Source organism: Thermothelomyces thermophilus, chromosome 2 (assembly GCF_000226095.1).
Source record: "Thermothelomyces thermophilus ATCC 42464 chromosome 2, complete sequence".
In the NCBI taxonomy this organism is placed as follows: Eukaryota; Fungi; Ascomycota; class Sordariomycetes; order Sordariales; family Chaetomiaceae; genus Thermothelomyces; species Thermothelomyces thermophilus.
In genome coordinates, this window is record NC_016473.1 from 1675011 (window position 1) to 1697435 (window position 22425).

At 57.4% G+C, this 22425-nt stretch overlaps 6 protein-coding genes across 6 annotated transcripts; 3 read left to right on the top strand and 3 right to left on the bottom strand.

The window, feature by feature from the left end:
• Positions 1 to 3792: 3792 nt before the first annotated feature.
• On the top strand, positions 3793 to 5023 carry MYCTH_2300806 (uncharacterized protein). Its single transcript, XM_003661386.1, has 3 exons — positions 3793 to 3862; positions 3933 to 4693; positions 4884 to 5023. Exons 1-3 carry the CDS (start codon positions 3818 to 3820, stop codon positions 4978 to 4980), a joined length of 903 nt encoding a protein of 300 aa, XP_003661434.1. The 5' UTR covers positions 3793 to 3817; the 3' UTR covers positions 4981 to 5023.
• Positions 5024 to 5900: 877 nt separating this feature from the next.
• MYCTH_2300809 (uncharacterized protein) lies at positions 5901 to 10006 on the top strand. Its single transcript, XM_003661387.1, has 6 exons — positions 5901 to 6809; positions 6888 to 7135; positions 7200 to 7262; positions 7324 to 7836; positions 7891 to 8431; positions 8488 to 10006. The coding sequence occupies exons 1-6, from the start codon at positions 6077 to 6079 to the stop codon at positions 9900 to 9902; spliced, it is 3513 nt and encodes a 1170-aa protein (XP_003661435.1). The 5' UTR covers positions 5901 to 6076; the 3' UTR covers positions 9903 to 10006.
• A 1662-nt stretch (positions 10007 to 11668) lies between these two features.
• On the top strand, positions 11669 to 13703 carry MYCTH_2300813 (uncharacterized protein). The gene is made up of 4 exons (XM_003661388.1): positions 11669 to 12136; positions 12240 to 12408; positions 12467 to 12485; positions 12586 to 13703. Exons 1-4 carry the CDS (start codon positions 11890 to 11892, stop codon positions 13456 to 13458), a joined length of 1308 nt encoding a protein of 435 aa, XP_003661436.1. The 5' UTR covers positions 11669 to 11889; the 3' UTR covers positions 13459 to 13703.
• Positions 13634 to 15637, bottom strand: MYCTH_2300817 (uncharacterized protein). Its single transcript, XM_003661389.1, has 2 exons — positions 14101 to 15637; positions 13634 to 13969 (listed from the first exon to the last, which is right to left on the bottom strand). The coding sequence occupies exons 1-2, from the start codon at positions 15542 to 15544 to the stop codon at positions 13809 to 13811; spliced, it is 1605 nt and encodes a 534-aa protein (XP_003661437.1). The 5' UTR covers positions 15545 to 15637; the 3' UTR covers positions 13634 to 13808.
• Position 15638: 1 nt separating this feature from the next.
• MYCTH_2300820 (uncharacterized protein) lies at positions 15639 to 16715 on the bottom strand. Its single transcript, XM_003661390.1, has 2 exons — positions 16395 to 16715; positions 15639 to 16294 (listed from the first exon to the last, which is right to left on the bottom strand). The coding sequence occupies exons 1-2, from the start codon at positions 16472 to 16474 to the stop codon at positions 15874 to 15876; spliced, it is 501 nt and encodes a 166-aa protein (XP_003661438.1). The 5' UTR covers positions 16475 to 16715; the 3' UTR covers positions 15639 to 15873.
• Positions 16716 to 18791: 2076 nt separating this feature from the next.
• On the bottom strand, positions 18792 to 19748 carry MYCTH_2057198 (uncharacterized protein; the record flags this gene model as incomplete). Its single annotated transcript, XM_003661391.1, has 1 exon — positions 18792 to 19748. The coding sequence occupies one exon, from the start codon at positions 19746 to 19748 to the stop codon at positions 18792 to 18794; it is 957 nt and encodes a 318-aa protein (XP_003661439.1).
• Between the last annotated feature and the right edge of the window lie 2677 nt (positions 19749 to 22425).

Below are 22425 nucleotides of genomic sequence, written 5' to 3' on the forward strand. Positions count from 1 at the left end.
AAGTGGGAAGCCCCTGTTTAGGGGGTTACTGCGTTTGTGCACGATGCAGTCGAGAACACAAGCCCAGATAGAACGGATTACCCAGGTATGTACTCAGTATGATGATTGCGCGTCGTCTTTTACGGCAGGGGGCAGCTCGATCAGAAGCTCAATCGAAATGGCCTTCTTGCACAGTCATGTGTTGAATTGCTTTTGCATTTGTTCGTCAGTGTCTTCTCAATGTATGTACGGCTACGCATTTGAGCAAACCGAATATGATGGACGGCTCTCATCTCGCGAGCGATGAAATTCTCCCAGTGCGCCCAAAGTGCCAAATACCGCAATGCGTGCTGCCTGATTCAATGCCATCCGTTGCCGCGGCGTACTCCAGCAACAAGACAAGAAACGAAAGAAACCAACAAACCTACGGAGTGTTTGTAACGGTAGAGACGTGGACGCATGTACCATAAATCTTCAATATCGAGGCAATGGCCGTTGAAGAGCTGACAGCTACGTTCCGCTGGCACCCAACTGATTCACAGGCGGTTTCGTGGTACCCGGTGCGTTTGGAGACTACGATACCGGCTGTCGCTGGCATTTCGGTTTCCCTCGAGGAAGTTCTCATCCATAAAGGCGAGGAGATCCGGACCGATCTAGGCGCTGTGCGGCAGATGGGATCATGCCAGACAGCTGTAATGCTGCTGACGGTGTACTGGGTACTATGAGACACTGGATACCGTCATTCGAAGAGTTAACCAGCATTGCATAATACCGGTTCCAACTCGCCCAGTTGGCATGTTACAATTGTGACAATACAAAATGCACTGCTTCAGCCAGACATTAATGATTCTCAAAGAGAATGAACTTCACTCTTTTCAAGAAACTTAAGGACCATCTTACAGGGCTCTTTGCAAAGCTGCCTAAAGGCAAGTTGTAGTCGGAAAGGTTTGCGATCACACTACCCTCTACGAAGTAACCGTGTCTACTCTGAGACCGCATATGTTTCTGGATTCAGATTTATATCAAAGGTATTCGACAGTCGCAGGATGAAGAACAGATAGAAAGCGGCATGGCTGGTGCCGGCCTTGAGTAGGTGGTGGTGAAGGGGGTAAACTTAGGTATCGAGCCGAGGTAGCTACAAGCTTGGGTATGCTGATCAAAGGTAACCATGCAAGCAGATATAGCAACCGTACAGTTGTAAGCTTGGATTAGCTCTAATGAGTTGTTTCAATGAGTGCTCGGGTTTAGCACTCTGGGATGAGCTTTCCCCGCAATGAGAAGGTGCTGATTGCGTGAAGCAACACCTGGGCTAAGAGCTCCCTAGCCCCACCTTAGTCTCTTGAAAGAGCCATTGACAAATCATAGTTACTCCGTACCGCGTGAATTTCAAACGTCATCTGTGCACGTCAGTACCACCAATGGAACGGACTTCGGGGTCCCGCGCCGAAGCACATCGGAAATGGATTATGCGGCGAAATTCTCAGAGAAATCCGAAGTTTTTTTTTTGTCAGGGTTACGCCAGTTCTGGAGGCCCTCGGTCTGTGTTGTCTAGCACTGGTTGGAACGGCACCAACAAATATTTATCCTCTCCGTCTTATCAAGATTCAGATGCAGTGGGCCTGTCGAGCTGAACAGACCCGGTCGATCGGTCCAGCCGCCCACTTTCAACGTAGCATTCCGGCCTTGTCGGAACCTTCCAAAGCATACACTAAGTTAGACTCGGCTCTCGCATGGGGGTCACGAGGCTGCATGTTGTCAAGTCACCGAAAACCGCATTGTCTTGTCACAGCGTCCAATGAGAGCAGAGAGGGACAGTTGGCTTGCCAAAACACCAGGAAATCTCCTTTCTAACCCCCAGGGCCAGGAAATGTATCTGTCTATGTACCCGTCGTGTGGGTGGCCGGTGTGAAAGAAAGGTCACAGTGCCGGCCAGACCGGATCATCACCGGGGGGTGTTTATTGACAGGGCTTTGTGCATCACCGTGGATGGCGATGACCAAGAAGCATCATGACGATGACCGATGACCGATGACCCGGCATTTTATTTCGCCCCATCCCATGGTGGTGAGAAATCTTTGGCCAAGACAGATGGCCCTCACTAGCCTGGCAATCGGGGACGACCCGGCCATCATCTACCACACCGCCGCACCTGCTTCCAAACGGAGAGAGCGAGGGGCTCGCGTCATCTGATGGTGGAGCATACTGTATGTACATAATTTATGTATGTACATGCCTTGATGATCCAGCAGTCTGGGAACATATTGCCCCTTGTGGGAACAAGCCGCGGTCCAAGATAGCTGAATCGCACACCTTCAGCATCTTCAAACCTTTCCTCCATTTCCGTTACTGGCGGTAGCGTATGAAGGTGGCAAACGTAGCAGTGGTATGGAGTGGGAATTGTGGGGGCAACCCCTGTTGTCGGGTACGCAGAAAGCGTACATAGTACTACGTACACTAGTGTGCCACGAACAACCAGTGTGTGGTGTCTGCAGCATGTGTTATCATCTGTATTTACTGTACATAGTAGTACGTCTGGAGATACCACCACTGCGGATCTGCGGGAGGCACCGTACGGCATCTTGGCTTAGGGCCCAGGGGGTAGCCCAGATCCCAGACACCTGACGCCATCCCTTGGACCTCTTAGGTATTAACCCGAGTAACTTGGCCCACTGCACACACTAAGCGTTCACCAGAACCTCCTCCGCGCTCTCGGCATTGCGAGACCACGAACTAGTGTAGACTCCAGGGCCGTTTGCCCTCCAACTAGTGCCGTCATGTATGTATGTATGTACATACATACTTCCCGTACTAGTGTATGCCCATTATCCTTGCCACCCGCTTCTTCCCTGGAGCTCATCTCCTCCTTCCTGCAAGCGCACACGGTAGATGTGAGGGTCTCAGCATAGGACGCCTTTTGCCAGCCAGAAGTGAGAGCCTTCTGGCACGATCCACGGCAAATGAAGAGCCGGGCAATGGGCCGTTTTCGATGTTCCCGATGCCCACTCCCCCCTGCCGGCCGGCTGCTGAGATCAGGTTTCGTATGAGAAATCTTGGGCACCAAATGTGCTCGCTCCCTGCTTCCTTGCCTCTTTGGACTGCGCGTGGGCCACCAAGCAACACCTAACTTGGATGATCGCCGTCCCCGCAACCAGGGTGGCCAGGTACCGCGAGGCCTTGCATGCCCACCAGACTGGAGGTTCAGCTGCGCTCTGCAGCTGAGAGTATCCTCACCTCTGTCGCCCGGCTCGGCCCTGGCTTCGATTGTACTGCCTGGCCGCCCATGACAGACGACGCAGGCCTGCCTCCCCGCCTGGTACCTACCTGTTTCCTATTTTGCCGAACGTAAGGGCAGACATCAACCCGGCCCTCCGCTCATGGCGAACGATTATATAGAGGTGCTGAGCTTTCCTCTCTTTCCTCTAGACATGGCTCTTTCCACTGCCTCGGGTTCTCTTCCCCCCCGAAGTATGCTCCGTCCTACAACCGTTTGCGTGGTCATTCTAAGAACAGATACACAGCCTGCTCAGAGAAGTCCACGTTAGTTCCCTATTGGACCTTCCTACTCACCTGAGAAATCCAGGAAGCCGCAGAGGTCTCAGAGGGACGGGGGAAACTGAACTCGCCGAGGCTTCACGAAGATACGCCCGTGAGTCAGGTGAGTCTGACGAACAGCATTGGCTCTGTGGCGCCGAACCTCGGGCCATCCGCTTCGACCAGCCATTAAGCAGCCAGCCACCATCACGGGCTTGTCCTTGAGGGGAATGCACCGGCCATCCTAACAAACGTCGTCACATTATCAGCCAAAAAATATATATATATATATATATATAAAAAAAACATGGCAGCGTCCGAGCCAGGCGGCCACGCCTTCCAGGAACAACAGGTTCATTCCTCACCCCTCGCTTGCCCAGACCATTACAGTCCCCTCGAAGTTGACTCACCTCGCGCCTCAGGGTTTCATCGACGACCAATTCGACATATTCGACTGGTACCCGTATTTCCAGTCCTGCGTCCGCTACTTCCTCGAGCACGCGCAGTTTGACGGACCGGTCCAGGCCCTAGCCGCCTACCTCAACATCCAGCTCCCCTTCCAGAGAGCCCAGAACGCCCTCCTCCGAGCCTCTCCGAACCCGGGCGTACCGGGAGCACTGGGAGGGATTCAGATTCAGCACCCGGGACCGGGAGGCCGATTATCCCCGGCGGCGGCAGCGGCAGCGGCGGCAGGGGCCGGTTACCCACCGCAACCCCGTCATCATCATCATCGTGCTTGGCAATACCAGAACATCTCGCTGCACCCGTACATCCGGCGCCTCGTGGCGACGGGATTCGACGCGCCGGCCGTGCTGCACGGCTTCTTCGGCGACGACTGGGAGCTGGGCGTGCGCCCGCTGCACGAGCAGGAGCGCCGCAACTACCTGTTCGCCGCCAAGAGCGGCAGCTGGCTCGAGGTCAAGCGGGCGTACGACACGGCCCACGGCCCGGCGGCCGGCCCCTTCTCCTTCTTCCCGCCTTCCGCCGCCGCGGCGGTCCCGCCCTCGGCGCCCGTCTCGCCGCCGGCGCCGCCACCACCACCACCGCTTCACCCGTTCTCCTCGTCGTCGTGGGCGGCCGAGGATGAGAGCGTGCCATTCCTGCGGCCGCTGCGGAATGTGACCGAGGCGGAAATCGTCGCTGCCGAGGCGGGGTGGAGCGAGTGGTTGGCCATGCAGGATTGGTGAGTTCTTCCTCTGATTCCCCTTTTTTTTGGTTGTTGTTGTTTTTAAAAATTTATTTGGCTTTGATTCTTCCGTTTGCTTTTCGCCTGTTGCTCGGTTCTCTCATTCATTCTTAACCCCCCCCTTTTTTTTTTCCCCCTCGGGGGAGTTGGGTCATCAGAAGCGATGTTGACCTGGTTGGAATCATAGGATGCTCGGCCCAAGGGCGATTGGTGTCAGCAGGGGTGCCGGGACCTCTTCGGCTGGATCAGGAGGTCCCGTGGGCATCAAGAGGGAAGAGGACTAATAAAGAAAGGGGGGGGCACGGAATCAGAGATGAACCTGCTGCGCTTGTTCACGGGTTGTTTTAAAACCAGGCGTCCCATCCCGGCTCAGATACCGCCAACGCGAGTGGCATCTAATCTGAACCGCGTGTGTATTCTAAAAAATAAAAAAAAAAATAAAATAAAAATGCAGATTCTCGGGCTGTATGTTCGATTCGAGATGAGAATCGCTCTCTCGCAGCGAACATTGGCCATGATGGGCGGGCAGATATAGTTGAATCGGCGTTGTGGCTTGGCGGGCATAAATAACTTGGGCTTCAAAGGCAGGCCGGTGGGATAAGCTGTACCGAGGTAAGAAGTTGGTCGGATGCTGCGAATCGACATCTGAAGAGCATCGTTGCGGTTGTTCGCAGGCACCACGTGAGATACCTTCCTTATTGGGGCAGCTCAACCGGAAGGTACCGTATTGCCCGTACAAGTCGGGCGGCCCCAGGCCGTACTGATGCCCAACACAAAAGGCTGTAACCTAGCTTGCATGGACCTGACATTTGGACATTGAGGGTGCCTCATAGCCTACGCGGTCATATAACCAGGACAATTGAACAAGAATAACGGTGTCGGTATGCTCCAATGGCAAAGCTGATGTTATATTCGGTGCTGGGTAAAGCCGATTCATCAACCTGAAAGTCAGCAGCGCGGCGTAATGACGTGAAAGGCGTATAATTAGTGCTTGTCTGGCATGGGAATGGGACCCACTTCCCTGCACGGAATGAATTCCAAAAGCTCGGCCCGTGCCTTGCTTTTGGATCAGCGCTCTCACTGGCAGTGCATTCAGCGTTCGTACCTTTTTACGGAGTAATCCGTACGTCGTATTGGAATCCATACGGAACACGAATAACTGCGTACTGCTTACACGTCCGGCGTACGGTAAATAACCCGGGCCGCGCAAACCACTCTAATCCATACACTGCGCAGCCAGCACCGATCGGGCTCTCGTTTCCGATAAATACAGGCGACACCCTCCTCGCACCAACCGCACACGACATGTAACCCTCGGACGCATCGTTTGGATACGATCCCACGCCCCGATACCCAACAGGCGACGTCAATGCCTTCGTCATGGATTCTCACAGCTCGAGAGAACGCCTGTCGGCCGCCGTAGCCGCGTGGTCGCAACTCGTCCACCGCGCCCTCGTCAAGCGCACCGCCCCCGACCAGTTCGCCGCCTTCCTCCCGCTCCACTTTGCAGAGCATCCGCTGCCGCCCGTTATCGTCGCCGACGTGCTGCTGCGCCCGTCCAAGCGCCAGCGCTACAGCCTCGACCCCCGCGTTCCCATCTACCTCGACGCCCTGCTCAAGCAGCGCCGCGTCGACGTCGCATCCGTGCTGCGGGCTCTGTACAAATACTCGTCTGCCCATCTCAAGGTGCAGTCGCCGGATCCGGGTGTTCTGGACGGCGGAGAGAACGGCAGAAAGGAGGGCGGGGAGGGCGAGGGGGGAAAGGGGGCCAAGGAGGTCAAGCAGGGCACGCCCAAGGGCAGCAAGATTGTGAGGTGGCAGAACTCGTACGAGGACGAAGAGATGATACTCTGGCGTCTTGCCCAGGCGGTGCACCAGGGCTCGGGCATCAGGACGGCTAAGAACGTGATCCAGATCGCCAAGGTGCTGGCCAAGTGGATGCCGCTGTTCGCCGAGGCCGCCGCCGCCTTCTCGAGGGACGCCTTCGACTCGCTACACGGCTTGCAGGTCAGGGACGAGACGGCCGATGCTAGGACGGCGTTCGTCTTGTTGCTTATCGCCTTCAGCGACAACCCGCTCGTCCAGGCCACCCTGGAGAAGCCCGCTTGCAAAGGTAGGCACGCGATTCGATTGAGCAAGCAAGGAGTTTGAAACAAACAACACTCCAGAGCCAGAGCTGACGGCGGCATAGACGTGTGCAAGATGCTCTCCGATGCCTTGCAGGCATTCATTCCATGCGTGATGCAAGTGCTGCCCGAAATGGCCAGCCGTTTGGAAGTCTTCCGCAACGAAACACTCGGCAAACATCTCGCTGCCGAGAAGAAGGACGCCGATGTGAACAACTACATGGACAACCTCATGGGAATGGACAGCCTGCAGATCCCTGAGGTGCCGGTCGTCAATTCTCGTGCCGGTCTTTACATCCACCTTAGCGCTGCAGTAAGCTCCCTTCCCCGACGTTGCCAGGGCCGCCGGTTTCGTGCCGTGCTGACATCTCAAACAGCTCGTCGGCCGGCCCGTGATTGACGACAGCGCCCTATTTGCATACTTGCACAACAGATATCAGGTATGGGACCCTTTCCAGTCCGGCTCGGTGCGTAATCACCGCTGATATTAGCCTGTAATAGGGAGATGTCCAATCCACGGCAGTGCAGCTCATCCTAGCATCCTTCGATCTCCTCGCCAACGCCGTCTTCCGCAACGAGGGACCCAAGACCGGCCACCTGCTCAAATCTTTTGTGGTGAACAAAGTGCCCCTCATCCTCGTCTCGCTGACGGCCGCTGCCATGTATCCCTTCGACCCGGAAATGTGCATCAAGGAAGCCCTGGGACAGGTCGACACAAACGTGTTCCCCACGCTCTCCGGCATGTTCGAGATGTCCAACACGAACTCGTCCTTCCACGATTCAGTTCGCCAAGATTTTTGCTTTTCTTGCCAGCTGCACGGGCTGCTCTCGCAGGCGGCTATCGAGAATCTCTTAGGGGAGATTACGTATCAGTCTCTACCGGACGAGGGCCGGTATTCCAAGGATAACCTGGTTCATGCGTGTCTCCAGGATGTGGACCGAACCCAGAAGCTCATTGGGGAACTGGATAACATGAACGGGAATGTGGGCGCTGCCGCCCAGGCGATCATTGAGGTATGTGCGTTACGATCAGCGGGCGGACGGAATACTGACCCCCCCTGTGTTCAGGTCATCGGCAGCCTGTGCCGGAACAAGGAGACGATGACTCTGAAGCAGTTGTGCAGCCAACTCGCAGCAAAGCCTCTATCACTGGACGTTCTACTTCTTTTCGACAAGCCAGAAAAGATCCTGCATCCGTTGTGTGAACTGCTCGACAACTGGGCCGGGTATGAAGAGGATCAGGGTGAATACCAACCGGTGTACGAGGAGTTTGGGTCTATTCTCCTCTTGCTGTTGGCATTCGTCTACCGGTACAACCTCTCACCTGCGGACCTGGGTATCCGCTCCCCGGATTCGTTCGTGGGGAAGCTCTTGAGCGGAGGTGCCGTGTGCCGGCCACTAGAGGATCTCAGCGAGCAGGAGAAGTCCCACCTGAACGGCTGGATTCACGGTCTTTTTGATTCCGAGGCCGGCGCCCTCGGGGACGACCTCATGGCCTCGTGCCCCCCGCAGGACTTTTACCTGCTCGTGCCGTCGCTCTTCCACCAGATCGTCGTCGCACTCAGCGCGGGGTACCTGACGGACGATATGCTCAAGAACGGTCTCGAATGTGAGTCTCAGACACCATTATTTAGGGGATGGGAGAGTCGGCTCTAACGTTGGCAGACCTGGTTGACGTGCTCCTGCTGCCGTCTCTCGTACCTGCAATACTGTACCTCTCGAATCAGCTATGGGTCAGCAGCCCACAACTACAGTCGTCCATCATCAAGATCCTGCAAGTCATCATCCGGCCGAGCTCTAGCTCCAACGAAGCATGGACGATGCTATCGTCGGTCCTCAACATCGTGGCCAAGCCTCTGGAACACGCGCTCCGCTCCTACCAGCGGCAAGATCCGAAGAGCCAGGAGGTCGAGCCCCTCCTCCGCGCCATCCAAGATAATCTCCTCCTATCCCGCCGGACGGGCGGCGCGGACCACACCGAGCTGGAGTCCTGGTGCAGCACGCACATCAACCACGGCGCCACTCCTCACAGTGGCCTCTCCGCCGCCGTCCGGCACACCATGCAGAACCTCATTCAATGGGCCCAGAACCCACAGTTGAACGGCATGCCCGCGCCGTACACACACCGCCAAACCCTCGCCGCGGTCAAGATGCTCGGCGCAAAGCGCTTCCTCGCTATCCTCCTCGACGAGCTCCGGGCCCTCGCTGATTCCCCGCAAGCCGGCATTGCCTACGACGTCGCCACGGCTCTGATCTGCGCGCCCGACGTTACCAATGACGCTTCCCTATCCGGCGCATCTGGTGGAGCTCCTTCCACTACCAATAACAACAATAACAAGAACAAGAACAGCAATAACAACAGCGGCAACAACACCAACTCCAACACCAATGCCAACACCAACAACACCGGCAACAGCAGTAACAACAACAATAATAACAATAGCAATAACGCGGGTACACCCCCAACCGACGACCCGGCGGCTTCCTCACGGCAACAACAGCAGCATCGGCACACCTCCCTCCGCGATGCTCTCAAAAGCGAGGCGGACGAGTGGAAGAAGACGCAGAAAGCCGACCCTGTCATGGCGGAGACGGTTGTGCGCCTGTACCGCCGCGTCGAGGCGCAGATGGCCCCGGCCCCGCCGTCGGCTGCCGAGGCTGCCGCCGCTGCTGCCGCCGCAGCGGCCATGTTGGAACCCCCCGAGCTGGGCGGGCTGGGCGGGGTGCCTGGCGATATCGGTGGCGCGTTGGGCGACGCAATAGCCGCTGCTGTGGGCGGGGAGCATCACGGGCTGCACGGGCACGAAGGGATGGTGATGGATGGCGGTGGTGGTGGTGGTGGGGGTAGTAATGGAGGGGGGCCGGACGGTGCTACTGCCGCGGCAGCTGGGGCTGCGGGAGGCGACCAGCAGCAGCAGCAACAACAGCAACAGCAGCAACAGCAACATTTGGGAGGGTTCGGCGGGGATGTCATGACGGGTTCGGATCTGGGGGCGGATGGGCTGTTCAGCAGCCTGAGCGGGAACGGGAGTGACTTTGGGGCTGATTTCGGGGCCGGGTGGGATATTGATATGTCTTAGAGAGGCATCTCCCCAGCGAGGTGACAGGGTTCAAGACGCAGGAGTAGCATGATCTGGTTTGTGGCGGGAAATTGATCTTAGAAAGTTAGGACCGCCCGGGGGGGGGGGGGGGGGGGTGGGCTCCTTTGATCGAGTTGAATCTGAAAGGCTTCGTTCTACGGAGTAGATTTCCCACTTGAGGTTCGGCTCAGCACTGTCTGTCTGTGGCCGGGTACGAATTATGCTGTATGGGCTTCATACAGATGTCTTCCGTGTACGGATTGCATGTTCTGGACCCTGAGAATTCGAACGAGGCGTCGGCAGCCACGAGCAAGCACCGGGCAATATTGCACAGAGTAGAACGTGGCTCTGCACTAGTACTGCAAGTCAAGTCACGCGTAACTTATATGCACTAGGTTAGCGCAAGCCCTCGCTGGCCCTCCGACCAACTTGTTGAGCGGTGTGAGCGGCTGCCAAAGTCCCGCGCCGAACACATGCAACGACGCTCTCGTTTGGCCGGATCGCGGGCGGAACCTGTGATCCCAAAGCACTGGAAATTCTCTGTGAGGGTGTGTATGTCCTGTGTAGGCAAGACTGTGTAAATACTAAACGTAATCACTAGTGCTATAACTGATTGATCCGGACTACGGCGCTTGGCTCTGTTAATAAGAGAAGATTGAGGCATACTAGAAGGAACTATTGGAACGGGATTGCAGAGGTGCATGTGTGAGTATGTATGGAGTACAGCCCCAGTAGGGGTAGGCACCTGCAAGGAGACTAAACGCTCAATTGTTTCCTTTCTTTTGCGCCTTCCGTTCCGTGTCCTTGCAGAACCAAAAGAGCCGCCTTCCCGCTCTCTCGGGACCGCAGCGCGGGCAGGCAAGTGCTCCCGGGAGAGTTTTGCGTAAAATGAACTGAGCGCGGATCTGCAGGGCAAGTCGCTCTGCATTTCGTTATCGTTGCACAGCCTGGGGACCCTTCCTCTCTCACAAACTTGTTGGCCCAATGCGAAACACCAGAATATTGTTCCGTCCTTATTTTAGATCGAAGCAAGCATCAACCCTTCACTTTCGGCTTAGTGCCATTCCTGCTCGTCGAGGCCAAGAACGACTTTGGATCCCAGCTCCGCTAACCGGTCTCCCTCCGCCAGTCTGCCTCCAAAAGTTCTTTTTCGGTCCTCAGCCTCGCCCGACGAATGCATGTAACCCAGCACATCCTTGACGAACGCGGCCAAGCGTCTGTAGTAGACGGCTTGTCTGGCGCCAAGATCTCAGCACTCCCCGCGCTGGGCGCCACCGGTGTCCCCGTTGGGCTAAATCGCTAGTGTAGTCACCCACGTCTTTTCTTTGCTTTCTCCCCCTCCAAAATTCCCGGCTAGTGGAAGCGAGTGGCTTACGGCTGATCGGCAGAGTTCGGTCTCCAGAGAGCAGCGTTGCGACGAAAGGACCAGGCCACTGTGGACGCGGGCGACTGTTTGAGTACACGAAGGTTCAATTGATGGAAAATGGCAGACTGTTAACTGCGAACACAAGACAGACGGACAAAGGCGGAAGACAGTAGACGTCGTGGTGGCGGCATGACTGTGCGTCTTGAGGTGCTCATGGCTTCCGAGCTCCACGACCCCCTAGTGTATCCGTCGCGTTATTGACCCTTTTCGTCTACTAGTAAGCGGTACAAATACGGACTAAGTATGTCCACTCCCCGGCAACACGGCGTGCCACGCCCACCAATGACACCGGCTCGTCCCTGATGGTCGAATGGGCCTGGCGTTCAGCTCAGGGCCTGACCTGGACTAGCAGAGCCTCATGGAGCAGGCCCTCAAAAGCGGGACGCAGCCGTTGCGATGAGCCCACATCCCCGGTTCCCTCATGTATCTTGGGTCTCTTGACTGGGGAGGTACCCATTCTCCCGCTGTTGTTCCCTCCTTCTCCTCCTCTTCCCCCTCCCCCTCGCTGAACACGGAGCTTATCGCGCGCTCTCGCGCTCTCTTCCCTACGGCGTTCCAGTCATGAAGAGGGCGCTCGGCTGCGCAGCCTTGAGCTGTGCTGTTGGTCTGATCGACGCCAAAGCGCTGAAGTGGAGCGACGACGACCCGAGATGGGTTCCCGCCCAGGAGACGCAGCTTGGCTTCATGGGCGCACTCGACATTAACCCGCCCATGCCTACAGCTGCCCCAGAGACTTCAAGGTTAAGGAAAGCTCTGGAGGCCCGCGGCGCGACTGACAATACGTGCGGCTTCGTCAGCGGAGTCTTCAGTGAGTCCACCTCGGGTTCTCAGTGTACCTCGTAACTATGGTACACTATGGTACCGTGCATGTATGTACATACGTAACATCTATGTAGACTAACACCGAACAGCCGCCTCGTTATGGTGCTCTACAACCGCCAGTTGTGTGTACAACTCGATCAATTCCCACATCGGCTGCTGCGATGAAGGAGAGATATCGGACTGCCTGATTCCAACCGTGTGCTACGACTATACGGACAGCAAACGCTACTCGACAAACAATGGCCTTACCCGGTGGTGGTATGTCTGCCTGTCCCGGTCAAATTGACATGCCCTCATGCTGACAGACTCGTCACAGCGGAGACTCGAGCTACCCGGTTCGCTTCCCCTTTCCTTATCTCAATTCCTCATTTTCATGGCCCAGGGCGGCTCTCGCTGGCCCAATGCTCAATGACACGGGCTAACACTGTAGGACAGCATTGCACCACCTATATCTATCAAGACCGGGTCTTCACTGGTTACACTTTGCTCGGTTGTGCCGTGGCTGCTGGCACAGGTAAAGTTTGGTACACACCGCTCGACACCTCCCGCACGTCGTCCTCAAGCACATCGGAATCCTCGACCACCTTTTTCGACACTTCGTCCACATCAACCTCGTCCGACTCTTCAACGTCGACCTCTTCCTCGTCCAGCTCCACCACCACCCCGGTTCCTCCTGATCCAGATCCCGACACTCCCGTCGGTGCCATTGTTGGCGGTGTCGTAGGCGGTCTGGGTGCGATCGCCTTGATTATCCTCGTCGTCTGGGTGCTACTGCGCCAGCGCAACAAGCAGAAGAATGCCGCCGCCGCAGCTGGCGTCATCCACCCGCCACCCGCTCCCCCAGCCGCCGGTGGCCAGCCGCATTACGACCCGCACATGTCCCAGATGCCCCCACAGGCATACTATGGAGCGGGCGGCGCGGCTGCAGGAGGCTTCGATCCCCGCGCAAGCATAGCCCAATCGAACGGCGGCACCACCTCTGCCCCATACGGCCCCTCGGCATACGACCAGAAAACTGCGACGGGGAGCTCGCCGCCGGGTTCGCCGCCGGCCCCTTCGTCGTTTGGCAACTACGACGCCCATCACAGCACGCCGTCGCCTCCGCCCCAGGGACAGCAGCAGCAGTATGGACAGCATGGGTATGGCAACGTCTCGCCCAGCGCGGCTTCGCCGACAATGCAAGCTGGAGGGGTTTTCCCGCAGCAACAGCAGCACCCGCAAGCGTATGGGGCTGATCAGCAGGGGCCTGCACCCGTTGAGCTGCCGGTGACGAGAGGGGATGGGGAATTGAGAGAGCTGCAGGGCTGAGCTGCGCGGGGATTGTCCTGGTCAGTGGAGGCATCGTCTTTGCGCTCTTTCTTGGGTATTGGATATTGCACAGCGAGACCGTTCTCTCACGACTGGGTAATGCTCATGGGATCTGGCAGGCATACACTAATCTCATGTGACTAATACTAGCTCGGCTTCTGATCGAGAGGCTTGCAGTGCCTCAAGACATGTTCCTTCGAGCTTGCACCTGTCAAGCTTTGAGCCATCATCGGTCCAGGCAAGGACCCTTTTTTTATTTCTCGGGAGGAGACTACGCAGAACCGTCACGAGAATCTTGAACTGAAGATCACCTCCATGGACCAAAATATTCGGGCCGTGACTCCCTAGATCTAGATCTTGCTCCTTCTCCATTTTGCGTACGGATGATCCTCGCTCAGACTGTCTGGCACGAGATGGTCAACGGCCCGTGTGTTCAACAGCCCGGGGTGTAATTCGTCGAGCTTGGTGACACCACACATCTTCATGGTGGTCACCAGCTCGGCATTGAGTACTGTTTTTTTTTGTTAGTTATTTTCTTTGCCTGCTGTCTGCACATCCAAGGGAAGTCAAGGAAACGGCAAGATAGGTTAGGTAGGTAGGTAGGTAGGTAGGTAGGTAGGTAGGTAGGTAGTAACAACTCACTCTCCAAGACCCTCTTGACCCCGTCCTTGCCGTACCCCAGCCCGTACAGGACGGCGCGGCCGACGCCGACGCCCCTGGCGCCGAGGCACAGGGCCTTGAAGACGTCGGTGCCGCGGGCGACGCCGCCGTCGACAAAGACCTCGAGGCGCTCAAACACCCAGGGGCAGCAGCGCTGCAGCTCGAGGAGCACGAGCACCGTCGCGGGGGCCGTGTCCAGGCTCCGCCCGCCGTGGTTGGACACCACGATGCCGTCCGCGCCCGCCCGCGCCGCCCGCACCGCGTCCGCCGCCGTCTGGATCCCCTTGATCACGAGCGGTACCGACCGCGGCAGCCGCCGCCGCAGCCAGGGCACCGTCGACTCCCACGAGAGCGAGGGCGAGATGTACGACGCCATGAGGCGGCCCAGGGCGGCGCCGGACGAGTCGGCAGTCGGGCTCAGCTGGGTGGCCATCGGGGTCGTCGTGGTGGTGGTGCTGGTGGTGGTTGTGGTGGTGGTGGTTGCCGCTGCCGCCGCCGGGGTGGGGACGGGGACGGGGACGCGCTCGTCGGCCTCGCGCTTACCCGGGACGGGGGCGTCGACGGTGAGGAAGACGGCTTTGATCTTGCTGGCTGCGGCGGGGTCGGCAGGGTCGGGGGAGGTGAGGGATGCGAGCAGGGCTTCGGTGTTGGGCGCGTGCTTGTCGACGTAGAGCTGCAGGAAGACGGGCACGTTGGGGGGTTCCGCGCCGGGATCCCCGGCTGCTGCTGCTCCTGCTGCTGCTGCTGGTGGGAAGGGGTGGTCGAGCGCCGCCTGGACGACGTCGGAGACGGAGAAGCTGGCGCTGGTGCTGACGACCTGGGCGACGCCGCCCAGCTCCTTGCAGGCGCGGGCGATCTCGCGCTCGCCTTCCGGATGGACCGTCTTGCCGAGGGAGGTCGGGGCGACGAAGATCGGAGAGGCTACGCGCTGGCCGAGGATGGTGGTCTCGAGGGACACCGGGGCGGACACGTCGACGAGGACGCGCGGGCGGAGGGTGATGTCGGAGTAGGCGGAGCTGTTGCGACCGTGGGTGTGGCAGTCGGTAGCGGCCGACGAGACGAAGGCGAGGGTCTTGGGCGGGAGGAAGGTGTGGGCAGCCTGGCGGAAGTCATGGACGGAGATCAGACTGGATAAGGGGGGTTTAGGGGCCGGGGACGGCCGAGAGGGCGAGGACGCCGGGAGCGGCGAGGAGAGACGGCCGAGGCATTTGGAGACCGGGAGATTGGACCGAAGCAGGGAAGGAGAGTGAACGGCGTGGTAGGCCTCTGTGCCATCTTTGCCCGCGTGCTCGAGGAGGACGGACAGACCGCCGGGGTGAGTTGGGGCGAACTCGGTCAAGTCGTACACCAGGCCGTCTATGGCAATCCAGAGGGAGCTGACGGTGTTGTGGCTGGAGAGCTCCGAGGGGGAGATTGTTTGTGACATTGTCAACAAGCCACGGGAGGCCCGGTCAGGCAGAGAAAACGAACTGCTTTCTCCAGCCTGGACAGGAATTCGATTCTTTGTCTCTTGTGTTTGCCCCCTCCCGACACACTGGCCGGGCCGGGGGACGGGAGGTCGCAAGGATGGGGCGATCTCGGGGCGAGTTACACCGAGGGCGGGGCCATCGGCATGCGCAAAACCATGGATCGGCAGCCGGGTTGCCGGCCCCCCCGGAACAGGGGCGAGGAGTGTAGTTGGAGTAGAAAAGAAGCTCCCAGGTGAATGAAGCAAGCAAGTGGTTGATGGAACGACATGGACGCCCAAGACCGGACTTAAGATTGATTCTCGCTTTCCAGTGCCTTCCCGATCAAAGCCTTTGCCCGTTCGCTGAGCTCCATGCCCAATGCCAGTTCCCTGCCCTTCTCGGTCATCTTGGCCCACGTCTTGCGCAGGATGCCCACCATCTTCTCCTCGTCAATTTCGCTCTTCTTCTCAAACTCGTCAAACTGATCGTCCAGGAAGACGAGGCAGGCCACATCCTCGAGCGCCTGGGTCTCGTCGTTGTTCTTGAGGTCCTCCTTTCGCACCAGCGCTGCCACGCGCTCGACCTCCTCGGGGGGCAGCGGCGGCTGGATGTCGGCCGACGAAGACAGCAGCTCGGCGACCTGTGCGGCGGCCTGCGCCTTCTGCTTTGCGCGCCAGGTGAGATAGCCGGCGCGCGTCATAGGATAGCTCGAGCGGGGCAGCTCCCAGCTGGCCATGCCGTTGTGAGCAAGCCGGGTTTGCTGCAACAGGTCGGGGAAAGCGAAGGGGAAGAAAAGAAAAAGAAAAAAAAAAGGGAGGCAGGACATACCGACGAAAGTGCTGCGCCCGGCAGGCGAGCTGCAACGCCGGAGACGCGGCAGGTTCACGCAGGCCCAGCCAGCGAGTCATTTTCCGAGCGTAGTGCAGCTCATACGGCACCGGCCCGTCGTCGCCGGGCACTGTCCGAGGATCCGCCGCATGGGCCTCATCGATCAGCCTGATGGCTGTTGCGTAATTCTGGCCGAGAGACTCAAACTCCATTTTCAATCATCTCAGTGTGCAAAGGCTTCGTTTCGCCGACTTCGGGTACCTGGAAAAAGATAAGGAAGCCCCCTATATCAGGTACTCAAATGCTGACTCAGCAGGCCTCGTGGTGCGACTTTTAGCAGCACACCTCCGCGGCCTAAGGGCTTCAGCTTGGTCTCAAGAATTTGCTGCAGCCAGTGTAGCACCATGATGGGCAAGAGTAGAATTCAAATTAGAACTCGAGAGAGTGATCAGTTAAAGTACGTAGCCAAGTTAGTTCTGGAGAAGGTCTGTTAGGTGGTCCTCCGAGAGCTGACTTCATCGGTTTGTCCTGCGCTTTCCGCTGTCAGATCAATTGGGTAACTGGATAAGCCAAGTAAGTACCTATGGAAGGTACGAGCCAGCATGCCATAGCGGCACGACCTTAGTCAGTTTATTCTTTTCTTTTCACCGTACGATGTGAAATGCAAGGTGTGATGCTTCCTCGGAAATAAGGATAAAAAGGCAACCTTCACTGACTGTGCTTCCGACGCGAGCACATCGGGCGTTCCTCAAGCATGGCTCTTGCGGACATGCCCCAACTCTGTGATCATCTCATCACTGCCACTGTCAAACCAAATGTTGCCACATGATTTAGACGCTTCCCTCTGGTCACATGCTCGTATACTGCTCGCTCTGTCTCGGATGCAAGGCTGATTTGATGGGCACGAACAGTTTGCGAGACGGGGTCTAATTACGCGGTCTGGCGACCTAAGCGAGTATCTTCACTCGCACCCCATGGCAGGAAGCAATGCGATGCATCACAGACTAGGCCTGACAGAACTGAATGCAGGGTTCCCATTCAGAAGAATGTCTTTCTGGTGCCTAACAGGTATTCGGCCGCCCACTCTGCTGATTCTATGGTGTGACTCGTAGTCATTCGTTACCTTACTCATTGCTACCTGCAGCAGGAAAGCAGCCTATACGCCATTGTTGTTTTAAACAACAATCGAGACATTGCACCCGCTACCATCATTGAAACTCACCACGCAGCACGTTTCCACCTGATGTGCCATTTATATTATCTGAACGCTCTTCAACCCGCCTTCGGAATCGTTTGCAACACACTTCCGATAGTGTGTGCTCTATTAATTAGAGTGCATGTAAGAGGAGAAAAGCTCAGTGAATTGAAAAAGGACATAGCAACGTGAGGAGGAAGTTCATGGCAGAGCTGGGCGGTGAGAGAGGTGAAGGGAAGGACCCCTTCATGGAGCCAGATCAGGGCAAGGACAAAGACTAGGAAATCGAAACCCGGTGAAGCTGCCAGCCGGGGTGTCGCGGTGGTACCTGGGCAGGTATTATTAGCTTGCTACTGTGTCGGATGTAATGGAAGAGGAGAGGAAAGAAGGGTTCAGGTCTGGGCTTGAGCACGGGGATCGGGAGACTGGAGAAGGGGTTTTGTTTACATTCAATGGTATTTCAGGGGCAGTGAGATGAGAAGGTTTAGGGTTCTTGTGCTTGTGTGTGCTATCACGCCCGTCCTTATCACCTAGGCAGTGAAAGTAGGAACCTTCGGCCTCCGGAAATGCTTGTCTGTGTTGCTTCGTCTGACGTCCAGGAGCAGTCACGGCCATGGTTTTCGGTATGGAAAAAGAAAAGGGGGGGGGGGGGGGGGGCAATGCCCCCCATTCATTCAAAAGGCAACTACAATATAATACTCGCATTTCGCACAAGGGCTTGGAAACCTCCTTGGCCAGTCGGTCAGAAGCCGACCCGCCTCGAGCTTTTCCCGTAACACCAGATAGTAAACACGCAGCCCAAGTCAGCCGGAAAAACACAGACACCGTCGCCTTGCCACGGACGTTTCGGGTATCATGAAGCAAAAGGAGAAGTAAAAGAAGACGCTCCTTTCCCTCGGAGAAACAGGGAGAATGCGCAGAATTAGATCGTGCGAGAGGGGCTGGGAGATATATCGCTTTAAGTTTGTAGACCGGGCCCATGCATATAATACGTGTATATACACGTCCAGGACGGATCCTGGCGACGTACAGCGGGTCGGTTCGTATTTGAGGGCGCCTGAGAGGGGAGAGATGAAGGTCGGCTCGTTCTCGACGTACGGCCGAGTCCGGGAAGAAGCGTACTTAGAGGGCTCGCCCGCCGAGCATTTCCGTCGAGAGTGTGGTGACTCGTCCGCCCGGCCGTGGTTCGGCTAGGGCTGATACTATATCATTCCCGGCGGCGCTCCCCCCTGCTCGCCCTGCTGCTGGTGTTGGTGCTGGTGCTCTACCTGTGGCGCCGCCGCCCCATGGCTCGTCCCCGAGCCTGAGCCACCGTGTGCCGCTTTACTCCGGACAGTTGTACTTGATGGCCCCAGCCCGCGCTTCATCATCTTCCCAAGAACGGTGACAAGCTCGCATGCGTCGTTGAACATGTCGTTATCGATGCCCTCGGTGGCCTCATAAACCTCCGCGATGGTATCCTTGGCGACCTTGCGGCTGGCCTCGGCGTCATGGACACATTCGTACAGAAAGGCGGCGTACTCGGTCTTGACAGACAGGCGGAGCGAGTGCGAGCCCCACAACAACTGGTCGGCTAGCTGGACGGCTTCGCGGAAATATCGGTGTGCTTCTGGGAGATAGTCGCCCGGCTTCATCAGAAAGGCTGTTGGCGGCGCTGGGCCGAACCCTGGAGGCGGTGCTACCGGCCCACCCTTGCCCGATGTCTCGTCGTGGTCATCCCTGGCGACCCCTTTCCCCTTGTCGGCGCGTGGCGACGGGCCGGATACGGCCGATGTCGATTGCGCCTCGGGAGTGTGGACGCCCATGGTAGAGACGGGCGGGGTGTTGTGAAAGAGGACGAAGACGTGGTAGAACGAGGCACGCAGCTTGTACGCCAGCACTTTGAGCTCGACATAATTGCCAACCATGGGTAGAACGTATTGCTGGAGCAAGACTAGTCCTTCTCGGGACAGCCAGACAATGTGGCAGGTCAGATCTAGCGCTGCTGCTGCTTGAGAGGCATCTTGCCACCGCTGTTTCCGTGCCTTGATCAGTTGGGCCGACAGGCTGATGGACAGGCCCAGGATTCGAAACAAGACCGACGCGAGGAGGGGGTTGTCGTGCTCGACTGCCTTGGCAAGCCTGCCAAGAAACTTCTGGTCGATGTCGGAGGAAGCCATGGAGGTGCGACGCCGCAGAACGGTACGGACGGTCGCGGTGGGAGCGGAAGGGGCAAGAGGCTTGGTAAGAACCGGAACAAACGACGCTGAAGACTGACCGCCCTCAAAGTGCGCGGCAAGCCCAACCAACTTCTCAACAACAGATACTCAAACGAGTGAACCCTGGTCGGTCTTATCCGCCGCTGCATCGGGAGCGCCGATTTCAGCTTGAATTGCGGTCGGCCTTATGGTCAGGGCCGGTTGCACAGGACTGGGGTAGGGATCATCAGAATACTTGGGAACGGCAAACAGCTTGAGCAATTGGGGGACAAACTGACCAATATAATACAGTGAGACGGTCGATTGACCTTGAAGCGGCAATTTCGCACAGGGCGGACGGCCAATCGACGAGCAAATCAGCGCCCACGGAGGACCGGACCACCCGTGTTCAAAAGGTTAAAAGGTCAACCTGGAGGGGATTCGAGGCTGGGAATGTGAGGCGATGGATGCGTGGATGATGACGCAGGGCATGGCGGCGACCTTGGGTTACGCGCGGCCAAGTGGGCGAGCTTGTGATGTTTTCTGACCGGGAGGTTGAGATGAAAGAACACCCGAGCTCTTCTCCCCTCCAGACTTTCACAAGGACAGAACACGAGAGGTTCTGGAAAGTCGCCGGCAATCTGCGCGAATGGTTGCCACCTTGCCTAAAAATGCCCGACCAGGGCACTTGGTACCCTGTCCTCTGGTTTTTCGGAGAGGAAGTGCACAAATGAGCTCGATGAATCCAACTCGATGTTGCTCCGGTGGGGTGGCTGGGAGATGCGCGCCGCGGTGGAGCTCGGAAGATGCGACAGCGTCTGAAAGCAGGCCTGAAGCCGATTCGAGGCCACGGGTGGGTCAATTAGCGGCGCTGGTCATGCCCGGAGCCGGGCTCGGAGCGAGATCTCGATGGTAGGCTGCCCGTGATGCCAGCTAGAGAGAGGCCAAAGCAAAAGTAAACAAGATCGAAGAATGTGTATGCGGCGACTGCTGCGCCCGAGTCTGGGGTTAAGAGATGTCTTAAGCGGACGTGCAGCAATAAGCAGGGCTCAGCGAGGGTCTCATCCATGCATGAACGAGCGAGAGACAAGGGGGGGGACCCGCTGGCCTGGGGCAAGGTCAAGTGGGATGAGCGTTGGAACTGTGTTTAGTGGCTTCGATGATGCTCGAACAAATCAACAACGACCCGACTCGGCGGCCGGCTTAGCGCGTTGAATGATGCAGGCGCACGCGCGCACAATGCAAGAAGTGAAACTCGCCGTCAATGGACGGAATCGAGATTGAAATCGGAAAGGAGCGACAATGTCATAGGACAATGAGCACGAGAAATGACGGGCCGGTCTCGCCTTGATGGGGGACAAAACGAATGGAAGCCGTTGGCGGGCTTGCAATGCCGCGCCGCTGCAGGATGAGTTGTCCACCGCCCTCAATCACTGGGGATGCATGCTGCAAGCCCCACGGCTCCATCCGGGGCGGGGACAGCGGTAGCGACTGGAGACTTTGGGGAGTTGCAGCGGAACATGGCAGGATGACAATCGAGACGCGCGAGACGCCGTCAGGCGCGATGCATGGCGGAAGCGAATCTGGGGCGCTTGCACGTGCCGGTAGGCGCCGACTGTGTCTCAAAGTCGAGGAGTTGACGAGAGGCGATGGGATGGAAGGAAAGAGGGTGAGGTTGCAAGCAGTGAGCGGCTGTCGAGGGAGTCGGTCTCCGTACAAGTTAATGGAAGGTACCGGGTTGACTAGGTACCCAGTTACCTTTGAGTGACCCGCTTGTGTGAGATCATGGCAAACTGGATCGAATTTTGCTCGGCAAGGGCTTACTTGTGCACCCGGTCAAGGTGCCAAGCTTCTCTTGCTTAACTACACGGTATATACGGATACAGAGCTACAGTACATACTCAGAGTACATACACACCGAATGAAGCCCGGCATTATTCCATGCATTCCTGCGTACGCGAAAAGGGCTCATTACCCAGGACGCACAAGGAGTTGATTTTCAGCCATCGCACATTCAACGCTTCTCCGTAGATGGCTTACACTAATCCGTATTCCGTACCCTCTCCACACTAGTGTAGTGTAATCCGGACCTTATCCACTACGCTAATTGGTGCGAGTGACAACCACCCACGGCAATCAGCGCGCCTGGCCTTCAACATGCGGCCGCCCTCCCACAACAGGCCGCGTAGCAGGTTGAGATTGACCTCTGATTATGCCTGACAGCTCGGCGCGGGCTGCCGCTTGCGTGCGGTCGAAAGAAACAGGAAACGAACTGGCGGTGAGCAAATACATGAAAGCTGGCTGTCTCCCCATAGTGGCAAAAACTAGCTAACTAACCGATCAATCAATCGGTCAATCGGTACTCCGTAGCGGTGACCGATACAAGTAACTTAACCTACATACAATTTAGTTCGTTACGCTAACCAACAGTACAAGCATCACAGTGGGTTTTTCTTTTTTATTCAGCCGCTTAGCCAGCCTCGTCAGCCTCGACGCGAGCCCGCATTCGTAGAGTTTGGGCCCTCTTTTACGCATCAAGGTCGTCGAGCAGCCGAACGAACGACTTGCTCGGACCAGCCGGCTGTCCAGCCCACGCGGCCCGATCACGAGAATGGCACACGACGGCCGTTACACGGCGTCATCTGCCCTCAACCTGCAG

Bases quoted from the DNA above. Each gene is read 5' to 3' on its own strand.
- MYCTH_2300809 (XM_003661387.1), top strand. From the start codon at position 6,077: ATGGATTCTCACAGCTCGAGAGAACGCCTGTCGGCCGCCGTAGCCGCG. The intron at 7,136-7,199 runs GTAAGCTCCCTT...CATCTCAAACAG, and splicing joins ACATCCACCTTAGCGCTGCA to CTCGTCGGCCGGCCCGTGAT. The intron at 7,263-7,323 runs GTATGGGACCCT...AGCCTGTAATAG, and splicing joins ACTTGCACAACAGATATCAG to GGAGATGTCCAATCCACGGC.
- MYCTH_2300813 (XM_003661388.1), top strand. From the start codon at position 11,890: ATGAAGAGGGCGCTCGGCTGCGCAGCCTTGAGCTGTGCTGTTGGTCTG. The intron at 12,137-12,239 runs GTGAGTCCACCT...AACACCGAACAG, and splicing joins CTTCGTCAGCGGAGTCTTCA to CCGCCTCGTTATGGTGCTCT.
- MYCTH_2300820 (XM_003661390.1), bottom strand. From the start codon at position 16,474: ATGACTCGCTGGCTGGGCCTGCGTGAACCTGCCGCGTCTCCGGCGTTG. The intron at 16,295-16,394 runs GTATGTCCTGCC...CGGCATGGCCAG, and splicing joins CGGGCGCAGCACTTTCGTCG to CTGGGAGCTGCCCCGCTCGA.
- MYCTH_2300817 (XM_003661389.1), bottom strand. From the start codon at position 15,544: ATGTCACAAACAATCTCCCCCTCGGAGCTCTCCAGCCACAACACCGTC. The intron at 13,970-14,100 runs GTGAGTTGTTAC...AAAAAAAAACAG, and splicing joins GGTCAAGAGGGTCTTGGAGA to TACTCAATGCCGAGCTGGTG.
- MYCTH_2300806 (XM_003661386.1), top strand. From the start codon at position 3,818: ATGGCAGCGTCCGAGCCAGGCGGCCACGCCTTCCAGGAACAACAG. The intron at 3,863-3,932 runs GTTCATTCCTCA...CTCGCGCCTCAG, and splicing joins ACGCCTTCCAGGAACAACAG to GGTTTCATCGACGACCAATT. The intron at 4,694-4,883 runs GTGAGTTCTTCC...TTGGAATCATAG, and splicing joins TGGTTGGCCATGCAGGATTG to GATGCTCGGCCCAAGGGCGA.